Consider the following 22,269-nt stretch of genomic DNA (forward strand, 5'->3'; position numbering starts at 1 on the left):
AATGACCCATAACCCATACGAAAAATGAAGTAAACCAACAATCCATACATAAGGACCTACTCGCTCTTAATATCACTATTACGAAAAGAACGACAGTCTTTGTTTCTCGTACTCTATTATGTTTTCCAATGTATTGAAGAAAAGGATATGCAGGCCGTGTGTTTCGAGCTACGTTACACTCAAGTCACTTACAGCAACAACAAAAGTAGCTGCATCAGAAGCACGTCATATAATATATCAATGGGCATGCTTACGTTCATAAAAGATACGCGTTAGTTAAAGTACAGTATCTCTGTATCGTAATGGGTGTACCTACGCTATGCTCTATACCGAGCCCATCACCCAGATCACCTTATATTCGTTCGCAGCTCCATCTCTCTCCTGAATTTTGAGCCCAACTGAGATGTAGGATAGGTATCTACCTACTACGACAATGACGAGGAGGCTGTAGCTCAAAGTTCGTCCCAAAGTTGGTCGTTTAGCTACCTAGTCGTGGGAACGACCGAATCGCGACACACTTCTACACCACCAGCAGAGAGAGAGAGAGAGAGAGAGAGAGAGAGAGACAGCGAGAGAAAGAGGAGGAGGAGTTTTATCTCGCAGGGTAGCAGAGCTGTTGCTACCGCTCCTGCTAAAAGTTTATGGAACTCACAAACAATTGTTCCTGCAGGCTGTGCCATGTGTACTCGTGGCTAATAAAAAATACGAAAAAGTTGCGTATTCTTTTTCTCTCCAACATCTGCTCGACTTTTGGATGAAAAGGTAGCAGGGGCGCTCGTTTGTTATGCGATATTAATTAATAGAATTACAATATTCGTGCTTCATTGTGAAAACTTTTACGAATAGCTGGAGGACTTTCTGCGAAAGGGTCACTGCTTTGAATACATTTTGTTCAAACTTGCGATAAAGAGGAAGAGCAAGCAACCAAGCAAGCATGCAATGTAATGGCACTATTGCAGTCGCATGAATTCTTAGTGGACTTTAAATACTTGGATGTCGGTAAGCACGATGGCGATGACCCTGTTTTTATTACATTGCGTAAATACATTAAATCACTGTATTTTATCGATTCGTCAGATATTCACAAAATGTTCAATATTTCAATTTCAACACTGACCACTATCCTGTCGTACGTGTGGTAAAAAAATTTTAGTTGGCATACCACACATTTTCGTAACGTTCTAAAAATTTATTAATACAAACATATTCCATTAAATATGTTAAGAAATTTTCTTACATAATGTGCGTAGTATTGAAAAAAGTTATTTTTACTTTGTTCTTTCGAAACCCTTCATAAATATTTTAGAAATATCTATTAGATTTGTTTTTACAATCTTCTCAAAATATATAGAAATTGTTTTTGGTGTGGACAATGTGTCTTTTGAAAGTGTCGTAGCCCGTAGACTCCTTTATGAATCGATCTGAAAATATTTAAAATCCCTGATGTGACAAAAATCCCAGCGACGCACCAAAGTAATTTAATTGCATCAATTAACAATGATGATTCTCCTGTCACTTCGGCATCTAATCGGTCAATATATTTTCCATCTATGTAATTATGCATCGCATCACGTAACAACTCAGTTCCCTTGCTGTTTATTCAACTTATGCAAACGCGATAAACAGTAGGTTCGAAGTCAATTTCATCCATATTTCCAATCATTTACACTTATGCTCTCGATAAAAATGTTATTTGGATGACGTACCAAATAACGTATATATACACACATATATTATTAAATACATAACCATACCTAGGCGATGGAGCTGTATACCTACTGTGTGAAAATTATCGGTGCAAAGGCTCGCTGCAGTGGAAAGTCAAAGATAAACACATACGCGAGAATATACCAATAACGCCTCCTCTCTTTATTTCTCTCTATTTTGTGATGTACCTCTAGCTGTGTGTGTGCGTGTGCGTTTGTATACTCGTTAAAGTTGGATGAACATTGTATATAAATACGTACCCCGCAGCAAAGATGTGCGAGACCACGACGTGAAGCAAAATAAAAAAAAATTGTACGCACGTTGGGAAAATCATACATCATACATATCATTCGGGGAGTAACATCACGGTAGTAGGAGCATAGAAGGAAGAGAAGGTGGAGTAAGGGCCGCTGTTTCAAATTAAATGTTTGGATTACCGCGGAAGCACGGGCTCGTTAGCGTAACAAACGGCCGCTGTATAATTATTAGCAGCAACTGATGGCTCTCGACTCCATTCCTCCCCCTTTCTCCTCGTTAAAGTGTGTACGTGTGTTTGCACCTCCACTTGATGGTGTACATTTTTTGCATTCGGAATCGAGAGTGTATGATTTTAATTCGAGTAATTGAGCTGTTTCAGAACAGAAAACAAAATTTTTAATTTTTACGAGAACCATTGAAACACACTGAAAGGTACACTGGGTTCTTCACACTTTTTTTTGTCCTAGAATGTAGATGTAAAATAACATTCGTACGAATAGAAAGAGAGAAAGAGTACAGTGGCGATGGTTCACAGCCACCAACCATTTAATACAGTTAAATTCAGTCAGCGGGCATGTATTAACAAATCGAAATAAAAGTTGAAAGCGAAATCTCATAAAAAGCGTTTCGTCGATGGTAATCGATACAGTTATATGTGATCAAACGCACGTACTTCTATATCGTACTCATATATGTGGAACTATGGTCATACAGTGTCAATAGCAGCTATGAAATTTCGGACTCTCCTCTCGAGCGTATCGCTCACCAGGCCAGGGATATTGCATATTATCTCCCATTGAGTGTTTTCGCTCTCTTCTCCCCGTTGGCCAGATATTGTCAGAGTGTATGTATGATTCCTACACTGTTTCTCGTTTTATTTCTCTACACACATACTTCTATATACCACATTTATACACGAGCTCAGCACTCGAGTCACATGTGCGTCACGCGATACTTTCGGCTTTTTAAACATCGATACCAATATATCGTGTGGTTATGGTTGAGCTGCAACATGCGAACTATGCTATGGAAGGTGTGTGTCACTTAAGACTCGATTTTCACTGTCTCAGTGTACTTTTTTAGTAGTTTATATTTTAGTTACGGACTTGGATTTCGTCGTGCACGAGGTTTCGGTTTAGGAGTTTCTCAAGTGTGTATTTTGAAAAAAGTCAATTCTTCATACACCTGAAAGCGTCTAAAAAATATGTTCATAATAACAAATTAAAATTTAACTCATACCGCCTAGAGATGTACACACTTGCACTGTAGTTTAGTCTATTGATCTCTGTAAATGCAGCAATGGGCAGTATTACAATCGAATGTATTTTTATTGTTTTCCTACCAATAAAACTTATTAGAAAATTTTTGATGTTGATTGAGAAAGATATCTAAGCTTATATTTTCTCAATTTTTACTTTGGATATGGGAATGTCTTTTGTAAGGAAAGTTTGATTTTGTAATTAAAGTTTTTAGTTATCACAGTTATAAAAAATTCATTAAAACAAAATCATTTTATACCGAGTAAGGTCAAAATTTCGAAAAGTTATGTCCTGAGATAAATTTCACTTATTATCGCTGTCATTTCGGAATTTTGACGTATTGTCAATCAATCACTAATGACGCATTCTACTAAAATATTATAATCCTATTTATATCAAGTTGTTAATTAAAAAGTTTTAATTTGTGTTCCATTCAGAATTTTCACTTTTGTTTGAAGAGCGCATCCACAGACATAACCTTTCAGAATTCCGACCTTTCGTAAGTTTAGTCATTTATAAAAATTATCTGTCAATCAAAATCATTTGAAACTTTGAAAGTATTTGTACTAAAAGTAATTAAAAGTAATATAACTGCCAAAATTCTACATGATTAGTTTTTTTCATGGTCCTCAATTTGTTTGCAATAATATAATACAAAAATTGTGTTAAAATGGAAGAAAATGAGCTTTGTTTGTTTCTCAATAGTTACTCAAAAAAAATTTTTTTAAATCAGATTCATCAAAGTTTTAGTTTCATGTTATAATTAATTTCTATCACAGAATCTTAGTTGTACTCTAGAAAATATTGTCTCATGCCCTTAATTACAGTTTACTCGGTGCCATAGACAATGATTTACCACATTCCAATTCGATTCTCTGTTATAAACTTTCACCTGCTTTCGGTCTTTTTAGATCGTCTGTGTGAATTCAATTCCAAGATCTTGGACAATTTCTACAAATTGTGTATTCCTAAATGTTTCGTGATTCTTATATCGTTTTGTTCGTTAAATTACACACTTTTTCAGCATTGGTAGTTATATAAAAGCCAATGTGAGCTTAGTAGTTATGAAAGTTATTATTTGTACTTAGTTCTTAATTGCTTGCAAACTTACAACTGAAAGGAAAATCAAACTTTTAATTTCAACACCATAAGGTTGTCTGCAATACTTTGCAAAAATATGGAGTTAGTGGAAAGATACCTTAAGATCATAAAATGTTAGTAAGTACTACGAGTTCAAATAATAACATTTATTCATAATGTAAGTGTTACAAAAATCGTTCAACGAAATTTCATGTTATATCATCGTATTTCAGAAAAGTAATTGCCTCGGTAATTGCACTGTCTCTGTTTTCAAGTTGTCCGAAGACAAAATGATACATTTGTACCGCGTGACGTTAAAGATTTATATTGCCCAGAAAACTGGATCTATCGATTTCAGATATTCTTTATATTGTATGACAAGGAATACCATTTAAGGCAAAAAACAGCCGCAAACTGTTTCATGCGATCACGTGCAAAACTGCTTCTGCAGATAGTATAACTATTTTATAGGAAGAAAAATATGGCTAGAAGGAAAATATTGAAAAATGTATGCTTTACATATTCATACTCTTAAAGTAAAAGGCGATCGTGAGAAAATTCTCAACTTCTCTGGCATTTGAGAATACGAAAGAAGTTATAAATATAAATATACGATCTCGACACAAAACTCGGTCTTCGTTCTCGCGAAGTCACTTAAAAGTTTGCTTTTGAAATGGAAAATATTAATTATTCTGCAAGCTGTTCAGCTTTCAAAATAAAAAATATATTTTTTAAACTCGAGCGCAGGGAAACCCTTTTGGCTTGTGTGAGAGCGTTCAAAACTTATTCCGGGGCAAAGTGGATCAAAAGAATGGCAGAAAGGAAATATTAGGTCAAGATGAAAATTCCAAATATACCCTCCTTTCAACTGCGTCCTTCCGTCCTAGGACTAACTTTGAATCCTTGGAAAATCTCTTGATAAAGTAAAATTAACCTCACGAACTACGAACACACGATAAGAATTTTCGATGGAAGGTCTAATTAAGCCCAGGATACGTATTTTGTAAATAATTTTTCCCAAACTTTGTTGTGTCATTCACGAAAATAGGTACGTACGTTATGTGTGAAATGCAACTTTCAAACCGAGTAGACCGATCTTATAATTATACGTACATACAAATGTGTCCATGAAATTGCAATTTTTCTAATTATAAAAAAATATCACAGGGAATTAAATTTTATCTTCTAATTGACTTCTAGTAGCGTATAATTTACAAAAATAAGGTATATTTCGTGCTCAGAAGGACGATGGGAAAAAAAATCAACCAACCAAAATCTATCAAACAAACGCGTGCTCTCCGTGCAATCTAATCCCTCGTGCACGTCACCAGTCCGTGCCCACGTAATTGTTCAATGGCTGGAAAAAAGCAGCCATCGTACGAGAAGTTGCCAGTTGAGCAATATCCTGCGTTATTATTCACATTGCTTCGAGCGTCCAGCGCTGGCCTCGGCGACATCCTACAAGGATCGATCGCCTTCTCATAAATATGAATTTTTCGCGGAGAGCTGTGGAGGTGGAAGCATCAGCTGTTCATTCGTCAGCCCAGCATCTCCATTGGACATGTTATATGTGTAAGAGCGAGAGCTGCATGCCCCTCGTGCACATATACTTAGAGGAGGGTGTTCGACTAAGCATTGACTTGCTTGACCTCTGACTTTGCGTGGTCTTGGATATTTATTTTAAAAGATTATCACAAATGAATTTTCATCGCATAGTAGCCTGGGGAGTTTATTAAATTCTAGCTCATGTTTTAAGCTGATGAATCGATTGCTGTTATTTATGGCTAAGCGTTGAATAACACATATATATTTCATGTTTTGCATTGAACTATTACACACTTTTTTTAACGTTGCTTTTGCAATTTTTAGTGTTATGATTGCAAAAATAGATGTCACAGGATCATTATATGAAAAAGTAGAATAAACGTCTTTCAGGTACTAGAAACCAGTGCAAGTCCCACTCCCTGCAGTGTATTCTATAATCATTCGTCTCGAATTCTCGAGCTCGTTTTCGTTTGTCAGTAAGAACCTTACCCCAGCTGAACTAATGCCAGCTGGCAATGAAGGATGATGCTCTAATTCGATCCAGTTTCAATAACGATCGCTCATCGATGCATATTTATACATATCGGATTATAGTGCCAATCGTGGGTGGACTTTCTTCTCTGCTATTTTGCGAAAAGTATATCATAACAGAGCCCTTGCATATATTTAACACACGCGCGCGCGCGCGCGCTTACGTATGTTAAGACCGGTATGATGTATATGGAGGTGCACAACTGTGCCGTTTATCCTTTGGAGTCTGTAGGTAGGGTAGCATACGCCGGTGGCCTCCTTCCATCTCCTCGCGGCGACGGCGTCCTCGTCCCTTTTAAAACCGCTTCAGCATTTATCGGGGGCGCGCCAAACTTGCAGCAGCAGTAGCACACGTCGGCTTGTTTTCTCTCCTTCTCCTCCTCCTACTCCGTATTTATAAGAAACATACATGTATACCAGTGCACCGCTGTTATGTATGCCCATTGTGAGACGATGCTGACCTAATGGGGAAAGTTACACGCCTCGAGTTTCGTTGTCTCCTGTGTAAATCATGCGCTCCATGAGAAGAGAAAAAAAAACATGTTTTCCGTGGTTCTCTTCTCGTGGTGATTGATGCTTCGAAATTTTTTTTCCATGCATTTGCTGGTCTTCCAAGTCGATTCGTTACTTCAGGATTGATTAGATTTTTATCTGGAAAAATTTTCTAGCGACGATATTGAAACGTGTAGAGACAGAAATTTGTTTCATTATCGAGAACACACAACTCTTACCTCCAATAACTCGATAAGATTAAACTACAAAATACTTTTTGTCTATCAATCATAAGGACTTATATCATGTTGTGAAGCTTTAACACAGTACTGATCATATCAAGGCTTGTACTTTGTAATTGTCATGCGTCATGGATACTATAAAAAGCTCTTGATTCTTACGCCTACAATAAAGTATATATACCCTAACAGATACTGCCAAAGCGCATTTGAACATAGTCCTACAATGCAAAGTCGTGTTGGCACTATCTTGTGTTCTATAAATTTAAACACTTTCTCCAGTATACAGGAACGTAAAATAGTTTGCGAAAAAGAGAAAGAGTCACTTCAAAACTTCACCTTCTTCCATCTTCCATACCAACCAAAAGTTTGGGTTCAAGTTTTGTGTCTGAAAAGATCCCCTCTCTTTCTCTTTCTCTCTCTCTCTCTCTCGTTTTCCCACTTTCTCTCACCCTCTTCACATACCTTTTAAAGGGCAAGCGAGTACTTTCGCATCTGCAAAGCTCCGCGTGAAATATTCACTCCATTGCCATACCTATACGCATATATGCGTAGAGCGACAGTTTTGTAGTTTCTCACTCTACTAATAGTGCGTGGAGAATAGCAGTAGCAGCAGACGTCTCAAGCGGAAGCAAGAGAGCTTCAACAATCCAAGATTCCTTCATCTCACTGTGACCTCCATTATTTTCTGTGCGGATAAAAAGAGATACAGAGAGAGGGGGAGGTGTTTGACTAATTCCAGTTCATCTACTTCGAAATCGCGGCTTGAATATTAAAATACTCCTTCACAGCATTTTCTGGGCTGTGGCGCAGTCGATCTCTCATGATTGTATGGACTTTCAGGGTTCGAAAAGAAGTTTTTGCCTCCCGTCGTTCTTTGATTCCTTTTACGGTATTCAACTTCCGCGATATTGCACGTTTTTCAGTTTGAGTGAAAAACGTCAGCCGTGATGCACAAAAGCGCGTGGAAAAATGTTGCTGATGGAGAAGGGATATTTTATTGTGCTGGCTCTATATCAATGCTCTTTAGATAAATGAGATAGGGCAAAATGATGGTCATCCGTGGATGTTTTGAATTAACTGTGAGTGTATACTTATATAATGTTCACCGTGATTTTTTGATGAATCTTATTATAGCTATTGTTTATTATCATCATTAATTTTATTATTATTATCATCGGTATTTGCATTTTTGTCATAATCATTATTGTTGTCATTATTATTTTTATTTTTTTTTACTATTGATAGTTTTTTGTGGAAAGCAATTTTCACACGCTTACAAATTGCATCATAGCGCATGAATAACAATCATTGCCAGGGCGTTCACAGTCTGAATACATATTTAATATATTGTAAGTGTTTCAGATCTAAATCAGAAATAATAAGCTTTATGAAACCTTATTATGTAAATATTTTTTTAAAAACAACTTTAAAACGTCTTATTTCAGCCTATTCATATGAAGTATGTACTGATTTTTCCTGTTCAATACAAAAAAACAAATGTACATAGATTATCTTCCAGTTATGTCTACCGTTAAAAAATGAGGGGTTGTCTTGAATTATTTACATTTCTTAATAAGCTGAGTTGCTGCACTCTGTACCAATTAACAATACACGGTAGCAAAGTAACTGTTATCGCTAAACTCTAATAGTATAATCTCATTCTCCTAACTTATAAGGCATTTAAGAACACGTTGCTCAAAGCCTGCATTCATAATAAATCAGTACAAATTAGAAATCCTCCATCAATTTCAACGAGCATCTGATGCATGTACGTTTAATAAGAGTCAGGAAAAACTCTCCCATAACTAGCCATTATTATATACACTTACCGTGATTCATTCCTCCCTTTTGTCTCTTTCTTTACATTTGTTTGCGTGTTTTTCAGTGATTCCAGTAATAATTTTAACTCAATGCAGCTGCGTTACCTGTATACCTACGCACGTGCAAAAGTAATATCCATGCCCACGGTGAATATTGTCTCGTGTAAAAAAGATCCACGTGCAGTACAGCTTCTTTATAGTGTATATTACACGCACACCCACTCATGTAGCAAGCTTTTTTTCTTCATTCACGAGTTAGCGCATCGCAGGCTAGCTCTGTACACCTAAATAGCTTTCTATCATTATCCGCTGCTATAGTGCGCTACGGTCACGAGTTTTCACATCACGTCGGCGATGGATAATACGCTGGAAACGGAGAAGGGGGAGCTCTTATCTCTCGGCCCAAGTGATGCGCCATTAAAAAAGCACACGAGCGTGACCTACCTCCGTCCTCTCCTCCTCCCACTCTTTGCTCTTGAGATGCGCGTTCACGTGCATGTAATATATTCACGTTCGTACGTGCCATTAGTATTATATAGAGGAAGGACGAATGTGCGTGTATTATGTACACGTACGTAAGTGCAAGACCAAGCGAGAGGTCTGCTTTCCATCAAGTCGGGAGAACGTTCATTCAAGTTCAAGGTCGGCGTGATAGGAGCGATATGGACAAACAGCCAGGACAAGTGAGGCTTGCCCACTAATGTCAATTTTTAGTCTCCACTCATTTCTTTATTTGTCGTTATTATTTATCCGTTCACATGAGATGTATTGTCAACTGTAAGTAATTCAATTCATTGAAATAAGATTTTTTTTGTGGCTTTTGCTATAGATATTGGTATAACAATGGATTTGACGTACGAGTGAAATGTTTTTCACAATTTCTCTTCTCGACTCAGGAAAGCTATTTTGTTTTGCTTGTCCCTTCCTTGGTTCTTCTCAACGTTTTTCCTTTATATTTCTTTTTTGTCTTGCATCCCACGTCCACGTAACCCATCCCTTTGGAGACTGATCATCGTTGCCACCGCGAAATCTTTTCTCTTTTTCTCCGCCTCTCTTTATATATACATAATACTCATTTCGATTATCTTTCAGTAGAGATACTAACAGACAAGAGCAGAAGAGAAATGAAAAAGCGCCTTGGCTCGGATGTCTCAGCAGCGGTCGTTGTCTCGGTCAGTAATTAGTTGTTCCACCATAGTAGGTATACACCGGCCAAAAGTATATTACCTCATCGTTGATAGACTAGCCTCGCTTTTTTGGTGTCTGTAGGTCTTTTTGTCGGTTCATAGAGACTAGAGAAAGATGATGAGCAGAGAAGACTAAAGCTGCCGGAGCTTAATCTCTTAAGTATTTCTCCGATGCTTGGGTTTTCCTTCGTCTTCCGGTTCTTTCGGTCTGTGCGTGTCGACTATTACCGTGCACTCTGCACTTTTCACTTTACCGCTGCTACTCCTCTATTACTTCAAAAATTTAAGCTGCGAGTGCTGGATAATTTGGAAAACTGGGTTTGCTGCATCGTTCATCCATATGTGTTATATTTTCACATGTTTACAAAATAAATTGCATACATTATGTCAATAAGAATTTGACAAATAACCTCATCAACTTATGGTAAACTATGAGACCAGTATAGTTTTGAATTTTACAATTTTACAATAAATCAAGACGTCAGTGCAGAAAAGCTAAATATGTTGTAACCGATTTGACGTAAATATAAACGTCTATGAATTTTTCAAGGCTTTATCAATAGTACTGCAATGCGTTTCATTAAAAATAGCAATTTTAACTGCGTGTGCTTTAAGCGTGTTATTTTAACGCTTTTGGATATTCGGAAATAATCAAAGTAATGAGCGCACCGTATTTTGAAACAATATGATCTCGGGTACAGGGTGTAAGATAAGAGAAGCCCCAATCTTTGGCGATTTCGTTTTCAACCGGCGCAGTACGCAATTTGCTCCGAAGTGAAGATATACACGCATAGATCTCAATCAACGCAATCTTGGGCACCATCAGACGACAAAAACAAATTAAAACTAATGGGGATTTTGACTCGTGAGTAAAGTTAAGGCATGGTACAGGCGAGGCGAGGCAAGTCACCTCCTGGAACTGTGCCGATGCCGGAGAATTCCACTTTGGACGTACCTTTCCGGTTACGTAAGTGATGTTGCGATCTCTCCTGCGTATATGTAGTGAGTCATCGCGTTACGTTACTCAGTTTCATTTTTAAATATACTTTTTAAAAATAGTCTTCTGATAAGCTGTTGCGCAACTGCTGCAACGTACAAAAGATGTCGAACCTATTGTTCGGTTCGAAGTTGGTATTTTTATTCAATAAAATCGAAATACACTTCATGTTTTATGAAGTATAACAAGTTATTGTCTATGCTGTAATTCACCTGCGGATCAAATCAAACTTGCCTCGCCTCCGTGAATATGATGATATAGTTATGGTCGTTAGATGTAATCATCAGTCTGATTGTAATTTTACCCAAATTTTGATATGTATATCTTAATAGAATTGTAATGGCAATTCATTCACGCGTGTTTGACGGAAAGGAGACGAGGAAATCGTTCGACGGTCATTAGCACAACCTTCGACTCTTAAGCTATTTTGCTGTACAAGTCTACACAACATTAAAAAAGTAGTGGAGAAATGTAGTAGAAAGAAAGCAGCGCATACATACCTTGAACATTCTCCTCGTAACAGGTCATCGCTGCTTCGAAGCGCCTTATCATTTTTTGAATTCCCGAGCGCCCACGCGAGCTGCAGCTTACCGCCTCAGACGCAGTACCTTTGGCCGCATTGCAATGATCGGCTTCTTCTTCCTCTCTTCCTCCTCCTTTGGCTGACCTCCTCTACTGCCTCGGTGAACCAACCCCGACAGTGCTGGCACATTCCTCGTCAGCTCAAGCATGTTATCTGGCTTGCTCCGAAATACAATATTATATGCTACACAATACCGAGTATGTGTGTCACTCAGGTACAACACTGTCACGAGCTATATCAGCTCTACTTACTAATATGTTAACGTACACTTTATCACTTACTAACCGATGAGTAACACCACATACAAATTAGTAAACTCTCTCTTTACACGAACAATTAATGAAAAACACGAAGCACTAAATTTTCACACAGATGATACACACATTAACAGCACCGTGAAGAGGGAACAACAGGCAACAGACTCTCAACCGCGAGACCGGCAGGGGAGTGCAGTGGCGATCGGGTTGCTCGCGAGCTATTTCGGATGACACGCCGGTGGTGCCCCGCTTATTCGCGATCCAAGCGTCGCTGAACGCACATCTCTCAAACGCGATTAAATGCTACACTTGGTGTACATCCATCCGGAGCACTACTTCTGCTTCGAACGACACTGTTCTGCGGACTGATGCACGCGTCACACTCTAGCTGGTGTTCTGTACCACGAGCGATCGGCGTTCGTATCTAAATGTGTGAGCGTGTGCCCCGGCTCTGGAGCTCTGGACTGGAGGAACGCTTCTCTTCTCAGCTCTATACAGGGCCCCAACGATGCAGAGAACAGGCCGTAAAAGCGAGAGAGAGAAAGCCGGCTCTCTCGCTCCTTCTTGTGCGCTGCCCCTTCTCCGCTGCTGCACAACTTCGTAACTATATGGCTGCTGACGGTATATAGTAGTTGTGTGCGAAGGAGGAATGCCCCTCTACCCTCTACCTCCACCAGCACTAGGTAGTCGTATAGTCTCTATCCCTCATTCTTAATTCTGGCTTGCCGCCTGCTGCTCAATCCGCTCTTTTTAATGTATGGGTACACACATATACGTCGTGGTAATGCACAATAGTTCCACACGACTATACATTTATGTGGGTGAGAACGTTCCGGGAGTAGTGGAGCAGCAGCTAGGCTATGTGGAGTGTGCAGTAGGGCACATATTTATACTCGGGCAACGTTACACGCGGGGAACTTCCTTGTGGAGTTTGTAAGTATATATTATATGAACAAGGGGAGAAGCAGTAAAAGCAGAGAGAGAGCAAAAGAACATGTGAGGCCCTAAACTGCCTCCACGATTCAAATAATTAATGTACTTCACGTCGCATTCTCGCTGTATGCTTAGACTCTTATTGCGAATTTACATCGCTCTCCATTTCCCTTGCTCTTTATTAGATGGCACATTTGTCCAGGTATACCTACGTGAAAATGTATGTTTCTGGTCACTACATACGTGCAGTTGTGGATAGGTGAAAAATGAGGGTTTGTCGAGTATTTCGAGCGAATGTTTCAGTAAATTTCAGTAGTTGCTTCTATCAGCGTGCTAACCTGCACTAATTCAACGAGTATGAGCGTATGTTTTGATGTTTCTGTACAATGTGATCGCTAACCGATCTTTTGCGATCTCCAGCTGATGTCAAAAGTCTGATCTAGATTGTTTCCATCGAAAATTTTGATTGACTTCTGTGTAAGAATACATTTCATAAATAATCAAAACTCGATTAAGGAAAAAAGAATCACGTGCATGATAATTGAATGGATTTCTCACAGCTTAACTGATATTGTTCTTGAATATCAAACCAGTGTATTTTAGTAACTCGAAGCAAGGGTAATTAGCAAAATTAAACCAATCCGATGAATAGAGTCTCCGTTGTAATTAAGCTTGACGCAAGTGACTCAAAGGAACCTTGTTACTGTTAACATTACGATCTGAATTAATAAAAAGGAGCAAATTAAACTGACACAGATTGTTTGAATCTTCAGCGCATCGTCCTTTTATGTCCCTTTTGTTTCATCATATAAAATCGTCATAGCCGTATAACTTTATGATGAAAAGAATAGAAGCTCACAAAAGGAGGGTAAAAGTATAATCCTCCCCTTCCACTCTTCCCGTATCTACCCCCTTTTCATTAAAAGTCAGTGTGGTATCAAGTTCTGTCATTAACCGTAGCCCTGAAAAAGGGGAGACACTAGTGCGAATCTCTAAGTTCCATTCGAGCTCACCAATAGCTCTGACAGTAGATTCGCAAATGACGTTATCCCTTTCTGCACCACTACATAGAGTTTGGTAATTGTTCGCTGAACAATCAGTGCATCCGAGGAAAGACGCTGGATCCTCTTTTCAGTCGGAGCTGAGATTCGTAAACAGAGGACAGTTCCAAGTGGTCCACTACCGAGAAAAGAAACAGGATACTGCACCTAGGTATAGAGCAGAGAAGTCTCCTCAAATAATCAGGTGAGTGAAAAATAGCCTTGATCAGAGCCCGAGGTTAACCGAATATTGTGGTTTCTCAACGGGTACATAACAGTCTGTCACGTACGGGCAAACGAGAGAGTGATGTCTTCTCGGGCTGTGATCGAGTATCACGTATTTATCTTTCGGCTCTCGTTGACTTTTTCGAGGCGGGATTTTGTCTTGATACACCCACTGATGATGTAATAAGATGTTTCCTTTGAACAACGAGCATTCAAAGTATTCATTACTCCCCGCGAAGCTTCGCTCCTCGACCACTTCGTTCATTAAATTATGTAAATTATATGCAGTCTTACAAAATTTGACCCTATTTTATTCAGAGGGTAATCCAAAATTTCATTACTGCCTTGCGCCGTACTTAACGATGGATTAAAAAGTTTTCATTATTCTGGGCGTTGTGAAACTTTTTTAGTATACCATGGGATTAATTTCTGACAGCTGCTTTGACTCTATACAAGTTTTTGTGACTTTTCTGAATTGGATTGTAAAAATGACTGCTCCTCTTTCACTTTTAAAGTTGATTTTTATTTTTACTGCGAAAAATTGACGTGCCCAAAAGACAAGTACATAACCATAACGCAGGGTATATTCTCGTCGTCAATGCTTCATACGTAATAGATCGTACACATTTTTCAAACAACTGTGACGCAAATATAAGGCTATTTTTTACTTTTTGGAAATGGCACTCACTCATACACACACACTTTCATACTTTCTATAAATATAAGCTGAGACTCGAGCGTGATTACATTACATATCATCATGTATGATTTATTCAATAGCGACAGTAGCGGGAATTTTCTTGGATTGTGTACTCCGATGACAAAAAGACGAACGTGAATTTCACGAGAGCTTTTGTTGCCACTATGTTGCTCTTCGGATTTACAAAGACGTCTGTGAAGCAGGTGTGTGAGTGGGTGGTTACCGATACGATCGATGTAATTTCACGTGCGCGCGAAGCGCTTTCACACTCTCACGTAACAACAATTACATTGATCCTTAAAAATAGGGAATCCCGCCACGGGTTTGCGTGGGAGTCGCGTAGCTGTAAATATCGTTGTTCCGATGTGTTTTCACGGTTAAGATGATTCATCGCTATCTTCTAAGTATCTGATTTATACGCTCAATTAATTAACATAGTCGATTTGATGCACGTGCTTTGCCGATAACAGAACGGTCAATCAATTTACCACCAATTGTCAGAAGTTTCTTGAAACGTATCGGGTGATGTAATGAGTGTTGATGAAAAAATTGGATTTTTAGTTTCAAGCCGTTAAAACAAGAATAAGCATTCTATGTGCATCTGTCGGTTACTTCTTCTTATCTCTTAAAAGAAGGTTAGTATTGAGCGCCGAATCTCGGTCCCCGAACATACCTTATGTGTGACTGATTTTCCCCACGCTTTCCCTCTATCTTTTTGCGTAACGCTTGGATTCAAAAGTAGGTAGCTGTGAGGTATCATAATCAAGGCTGAAGTTCACAGGTGATTTTCTAGTTCAACTATTCTTATGGTGTATTGGTGTATGTTCTGCAAGGAAATTTTATGGACAAAAAATCTGAACCTTACAAGGCAAAAGTTCTATCAAGTGCAAGATCGTATATTAACATATTTTCTCCAATTCCACAGTGACAGTGCTTAAAATTTGTCGACGTTTTTTTAATAGAACGTTACTTCATTCAACACCACTACTGGTACTCCACGACGTGAAATTGACGAAAAGCGAAATAAAAGAGTGGAAGAAAGAAATTGTTGGTTCTCCCTCGTGCCGTTGCACATAAGTCTCACTGGATTCCTGAGCACTATTGACCTTTTCGCAAAATGAAAACGTTCGTTTCTGTATGTATGCACTATCCTCATACGATAGAATCTACACTCTTTTGGATACATGTAAGCTGCACTGCTGCAGAGCCCAAAATCTTGCAAATGGTTAGTGTTACCTGTGTTAGCGTTGGCTATTATTTTTTTTTTTTACTATAGTATATGCCTACGCGAGAGTAGCCGGGTGATACCACAACGACGACAAACTTAATGGAAAGCTTTTCGAAACTGCAGCATGGATAGAGTTGTGCGCATGTGTGCCATGTACTATTGTAAAGGTCATGGGTAGGTGTATAGAGCCAGACAGACGCATACATGCAGAAAATGGATTTGTACGGCGAAGAAAAGTAGAAATGACCGCCAGGGCGTGCAAATAGAAGCGTATTTGGAAAGTCCGGTGACAGCACAAAGACAATCGTTTACATTCGTATAGAGCGCGCGCTTCTGTCTCGCCGAGTTTTTGTTCAGCCATCGTAAAAACATGCCCGTTGAATTTACCGCCCAATGGCTTTTTGTTTAGGTGCCATACTATGATATAAATAAGAAAATTTGGTGTATATTGTTGTTGATTGTATTATTCTTATTATTGTTATTTTTTGATCATCATTACTGTACCACGGTATCCTTAGTCTATTTGAGTCACCACTGCGATTATGAGGCACTTTATGCCGAATGCTCGTCTTAATTTAAAGAATGACGTAAATTAAAACAACAAAATTCACATTTTTCTTTAAACGTGAAAGTATACAATTTTCCTAGTCTATCCACGACATATTATAGTATACTCAGGTAGTAGAGAGGGAATAAAAGAACAAAAAACAGAGTACAAAGGGGTAGACGAACAGGTCGCGCCCATTTTTCCGCAAAAGCACCGACCAAATATAAACATCAGAAAAACAGAGAGAGTGAAAGGGGGGTGGAAGGGTGAAAGAGAAAAGGGGTCGCATGCTAGCTCTTATAGCAGATACACGTCGAGCTGTAGTTATCACGTACAAAAAAAATTCAGCTTAGTATACCTAAAAACGCTTTAGAAGAGCAGAGAATTTGATTTATGTTTATTGTCTAGGGGTAAACGTGTTCTTAATTATATTAAAGCCTCGGTCAAAGAAAGCAATATTTCAAAACTCATGCGAATGTTCAGGGACCCTATACTTATGATAAGATTTTAATACTGTCACTATACTGTGCACTCAAGTGTGGTAGCTGGTATTGTTTGCCTCGAGTATAGTGATTCCGTTACAGCTATTACTGATGAGCTTCAGCTCCGTGGCTGCGGAGTATAAATGTTCGATATGCCCTTATGCAAAACAGCAAAACGCTTAAAGTGTTAATGTTATCATCTTATGGGCTTGATACTTTGGTATTTTAGATGTACATAGGTGTCTTAAAGAGCTTTTGTAAGCTTACTACACAACTTTAACCTTGGCTTTTTTACTATTACCTATTGTTAGTCTAGAGATGGTATTGCAAAGGAAATACTTCGAGAATACAAATAAATTGTCAATGATGATCAGGGGAAGAGACTATCTTTTTTCTCACACTTTTGTCTGTACAGTTTGTCAAGATATGTCCTCTATGTTTTATAGTATACATTACTTTTTTTTCGTAAAAGTGATTTGAATTAAATTATCTCATCTTACAGCTATGCAGTTTCTTTTTAAGGACTTGACAGAGTTACGCTAACGTGATTAACTTGACGTTTGAACATTAATAGTATAATTAAATTTGATGCATTCAATATGGGTGTTAATCGAATTCGATGAAGTCGAATTGGCCAAGGTGAAAATGTAAAAATGGTGTATGGTTGTATTCATGAGCTCGTGCAAAACAACACGTATGAATTTTTCCCAATATGACTTTAAATTGATGTTTCTGATATTAATTAAGTAAAAAAAGAATAATAACCGAGTCACGTTAGTGATGACTGGTTGTATTAAATTTTGCACTATAAGTATGGTAAAAAAAATCATCAAGCCGTCTTGCCAACACCATTATTCGAACACACCTATTAGCTCAAAATACATTCTACCGCGATACAGTCGGTAGTTTGTATTATTTGGCTTGGGAATTGAGTACCATTGACCCGAAACTCCTTGCTTACGTATACATACCCTTTCCTTCCCTGATATATTTGATACCGCAGAAACCCAAGCGAAATAATGTGAAGGTAGCAAACGCCGAAAGTGAAGAAAAAAAAGACAGAGAAAACTAGAGCAAAGTTAGCGAGATGGGTATACACGAAGGACGCACTCACAGGAAAGGCCTTGGCTGATAGTCCTTTCGCGTACACGCACGTATATACATAAGAAGAGGAGGAGGTGAAAGAGAAGAGTGACGACGAAGACATGATCCCAATGATTCTGACGACTGTGCCTCGGTAGAGTAAATATAGCACTGGCTGCCAAACCAGTTTTCTCTTAAAATAACTCGCAATTCGTCGACGCGAGCTTGGCTCAGTTCTCTTACTTAGAGCTATTCCCTTGCCTCACAGCATTGCAAGAATATACTCACACGCCAGCCACACATTCCAATGAGTTTTGACGTTGCATAGGTTAATATATGCATATTACGCTTACGGAGTAATGCGTGGTGACGTCAATTCTCGAATAAATTACCAGAGACTTATCGGTTCTTTGCTCCACGTGTCGAGCTGATGTCTATATTACACGTATAGTATACACGAGCATCCGTATGTTAATTGTAAACTACGTTAAACATGCAAAATAAAAGTTTCCTTATTTCTTTCCGGGCTTTGCATTACTTCGACGATGCATGCTAGGATATATGAGCTCGCGGTGGCTCAGTTGGCTACCCTAGCAGATATTGTAAGTAGGCAGTCAGTAGGGCTTAGTTAGGCTGCCTCTCTAGCCTACTGAGGTCCTACGTTGGCAGAGTAAGGGAGCTATTGGTAGGCTGTTTCAATTGACGTAATCTAACTACCTTTCAATTGATGAATATAGATATGTACATATAAGAATACACATTGTATTATAATTAAACAAAAGTCGTGCTTTATTTTGTACATGAATTACGTATATTTCCTTTCTTCATAGAAATTTTTAATCACAAAATTGTTGATCACGTGTAGTTACAAACACATAACTTTAAAATAAATTAAATTTTGTCCAAACAAGAATGTAAATGTAACAACTTAAATATATAGCTCACTCTATATTACAAGTAGACAATATGTACATATTAACTCTGAAGTACTTTTAAATAATAATCAAGAGAAATAAAAATTAACTGCTCTCACTGCCGTAGCCGAACGTATGGCACTGTGATATGAAAAAATTATACATATATAAATACACTATATTTAGTAAGTAAAAACGCGGCAACTTGAATTTAAATTCCAAAAATGAGCTCTCGAACGAAGGGCTGGCGATTAAATTAATAAAATCGAATGAAACATTGGCCAACTACTCGTGAAAATTGGATTTTCTTAATTTGCTGCAACTGTGTCTGTAGTTTGGAACTATCAGCATGAATCCCCATGGATTAAAAAAAAATTTTGGTAATAGTCCAATATTTTCTTTTCCCCGTTTTTTTCCTCCTACGCGCCAGATCGAGTAGTCTCAAATGCTTTGAAATCAAAAATTTTTCTGTTTTACGTTCGCATTAAATTTACTCCAAAAAGTTTATCATTAATTTAAACTTCATTGCTATAGTTTCACTTCAGTGACTGTACGTTGCAGCGCATCCTGTCTCGTAGTTTATGTACAAGCGCCTGTCATAAGTAGGAGGAATGCTAGGCGGTAACAGCAACAAGAACAACAACTCAAACAGCTACCTAATTCATGCAAAATGCAGCTTCGGCAGCAATCTTGAAAACCACCGAAACTTTGCATGCTAACGACAACAAACAGCCACCTATTCATTCCCACCACTGCATATATGTACAAAATTCGTAAAGTGAGACGAAAGCGAGCGAGAGATAAAAGTACTTCCGTTTCGTCAGTAAATCCTGCAATGTAAATTTAATCTCGCACGCGCTTCTTCCACCTCCTCTATATGCTTCCGACGCTCAACTCGAGCCGATTTGCATTCCTTCGATGCCGTGTACACTCGTCACGCGCGACGTCTTATCTGTCTCCCATGGTCCCCACTGTAAGGAAAGGTAAGTAGCTACGAGTTTTCGAAACAACAACAAGGACAAAGCAATGACGAAGAAGATGACGTCATCGACGTTGTGTCCCAGAGTTTCTAAGTTGATACGATCAATTTTGCACCAGTTAAATTACATCGCGAGAGACAAGTCGGGGGAAGGGTAGGGGCTGATAAATCGGTGACAGCAAGCAAAACCTTGAATTCGTTACACTTGTATTGCAATGATTTGTACTTAACTGTTTATACTTAGTAATATGGATAGGTGAGACCCGTATGTGTTTTTGAACGTTTTTTTTGTGGCTCAAAAGTTATGGTCAAAGAAAAAATTTTGCAAAAAAATAAAAAATCTCAACTTGCAAATTCTTCAAATACATTCTCACCTCACCGTAATTTTTAATAATATTGTAAGCTTCCATGGATTTATGCATATATGTATATGTGGTCAAAAAAACGTTTCTCTAGGTAAACATACCCGATCAAAAATCGTAAAATGCCTAGCTAGGCCCGCGTAACAGCCAAGGTACGATTACCGATCGGGTAACCAGGCATCACCCTGTCATAGGCGTGACCAGTGATATGGATTTACCGGTCAAACAAATTTTCCTGACGTCAGTGTCATTCTGACAGTTATCTGACTGTCAATGATCGTCAGATTTTGTTGAGGGTCTAATTTAAAATGACCGTCAGAAAATTTTCTGACCGGTCATTGGTCAGGAAAAATTTTTTACTCAAATGATTTCAAGACGTGCAATGATACTTGTTCTATACAAAATTTTATTTAAATATAATGTGCAAAGATATATATCGCCTGACCGCGCATTGCGCTATTTGCGCTAAACAACCTCGAAGGTATCCTCGATCTATATCGATTGCCTCAGATTACTAAATCGAACAAGTTCCAATTTCAACACCAGCAGCGCCACAAAAGCTGGTGCGGGATTCAAAATTAACTTTAAATTATCTATTATTAAAACAAATTTCCCTCATTTTCAATATAGATGTAGGTTTAACCGTCAGAAATTTTTTTGACTTGTCAGAGTCAGCTGACCGTCAGTCAGAGATTTTCACCTCTTGGTCATGTCAGAGTTATGATTGTCAAACAACGCGTCAATTGACCGCTGATCTGACAACTCACATCACTGCGTGACACGAAATTATCCCTCTCTTGCGTTATACGCACACTCATCCTCATGAAATTCAAGAGTTTCCCAGTAGGTAAGCATGAGATACATGTCCATCTTCACTTTCATTTTCCACGAGCCGTACTGTGGAGGCGCAACGGATTAATATCAGCCTCGATATGTATATGAATATATATCACTATCTCCCAGAAGCAAATTATATACTTATACCCACAGCCAGTATCAGTGGTAGTGTCAGCTTCCATTAGTTCCATTGCTGCTACTGCATAACGTACACATTTTACTTAGCCTAGCAACCATACGCTATATACATTGGTACGAGGAACACGCTGCTAAGGAATTAATACAGGTGTGCTTATATTACTTTTGTCTCGACTTTTGTGAGTAATTTTCATACGCGTGGTTCTGCATTATTAATAAGAGGTACCTCTAGCTGTCCCTCAACTTGATACTGCGCTATTGAACAAAGAGAAGTCTATTGCTGTAGGATTGGCATTTTAAAAATCTACAACATACGCGATGTATTAAGAAAAATTTTAATATACATCCGAATTCAAACTTCCTTTACAACGAATAGTTATGTTACAGCAGCAGCTCATAATTATAATGACATTGATATCCCCATAAGCAAGCATCTGGGGTAGTATGCAAAATATCTGTGCTCCCAGAACCTAAGTTTCCTCTCCCAAGTCTGCCACACGTTAGCCCACAGATTTTTTTCCATTCTAATTAATAAGCACGTGTGCTGTAGAAACTATCTCATTTCTCTCCCCTAGGAAGTGAGGTAGGTTTACTGCATGTGGAACAATGTATGCGAAATTTGCACAAGGATTCATCTTAATCGAATCCAAGCTGGATTCACCAGGCTATATGAATGCCAGCACCGTCAACTCCATTCGACATGTTACACAGAACATTACTGGCATGCATAATCTCTGTCTCTTTTTTGCTCTCATTCCTCCTTATTTGTCGATGTAAGTTAAAAAAAAAGGAAAAAGTATTAGACGCAGGAAAAAAAAACAGTTGTTGTCAAAGGGGTGCAGC

At 38.4% G+C, this 22,269-nt stretch overlaps 1 protein-coding gene across 2 annotated transcripts in view; it reads right to left on the reverse strand.

Moving 5' to 3' along the window:
• LOC106645573 (uncharacterized) overlaps positions 1–22,269 on the reverse strand; it is a 273,368-nt gene that overhangs the window by 82,784 nt on the left and 168,315 nt on the right. The window contains exon 1 of one of the 2 annotated variants that reach the window (XM_014361460.2): positions 11,619–12,369. The exons of the other annotated variant lie outside the window; for it this stretch is intronic. Within the exon in view, the coding sequence (XP_014216946.2) occupies positions 11,619–11,670 (52 nt within the window). The 5' untranslated portion in view covers positions 11,671–12,369. Of the gene's footprint in view, positions 1–11,618; positions 12,370–22,269 lie in introns of those variants that run through there. 2 annotated transcript variants of the gene reach the window in all.

Source organism: Copidosoma floridanum, unplaced genomic scaffold (genome assembly GCF_036245765.1).
Source record: "Copidosoma floridanum isolate Cflo_tuat_1 unplaced genomic scaffold, Cflo_Japanese_pri ptg000030l, whole genome shotgun sequence".
NCBI classification, from domain to species: domain Eukaryota; kingdom Metazoa; phylum Arthropoda; class Insecta; order Hymenoptera; family Encyrtidae; genus Copidosoma; species Copidosoma floridanum.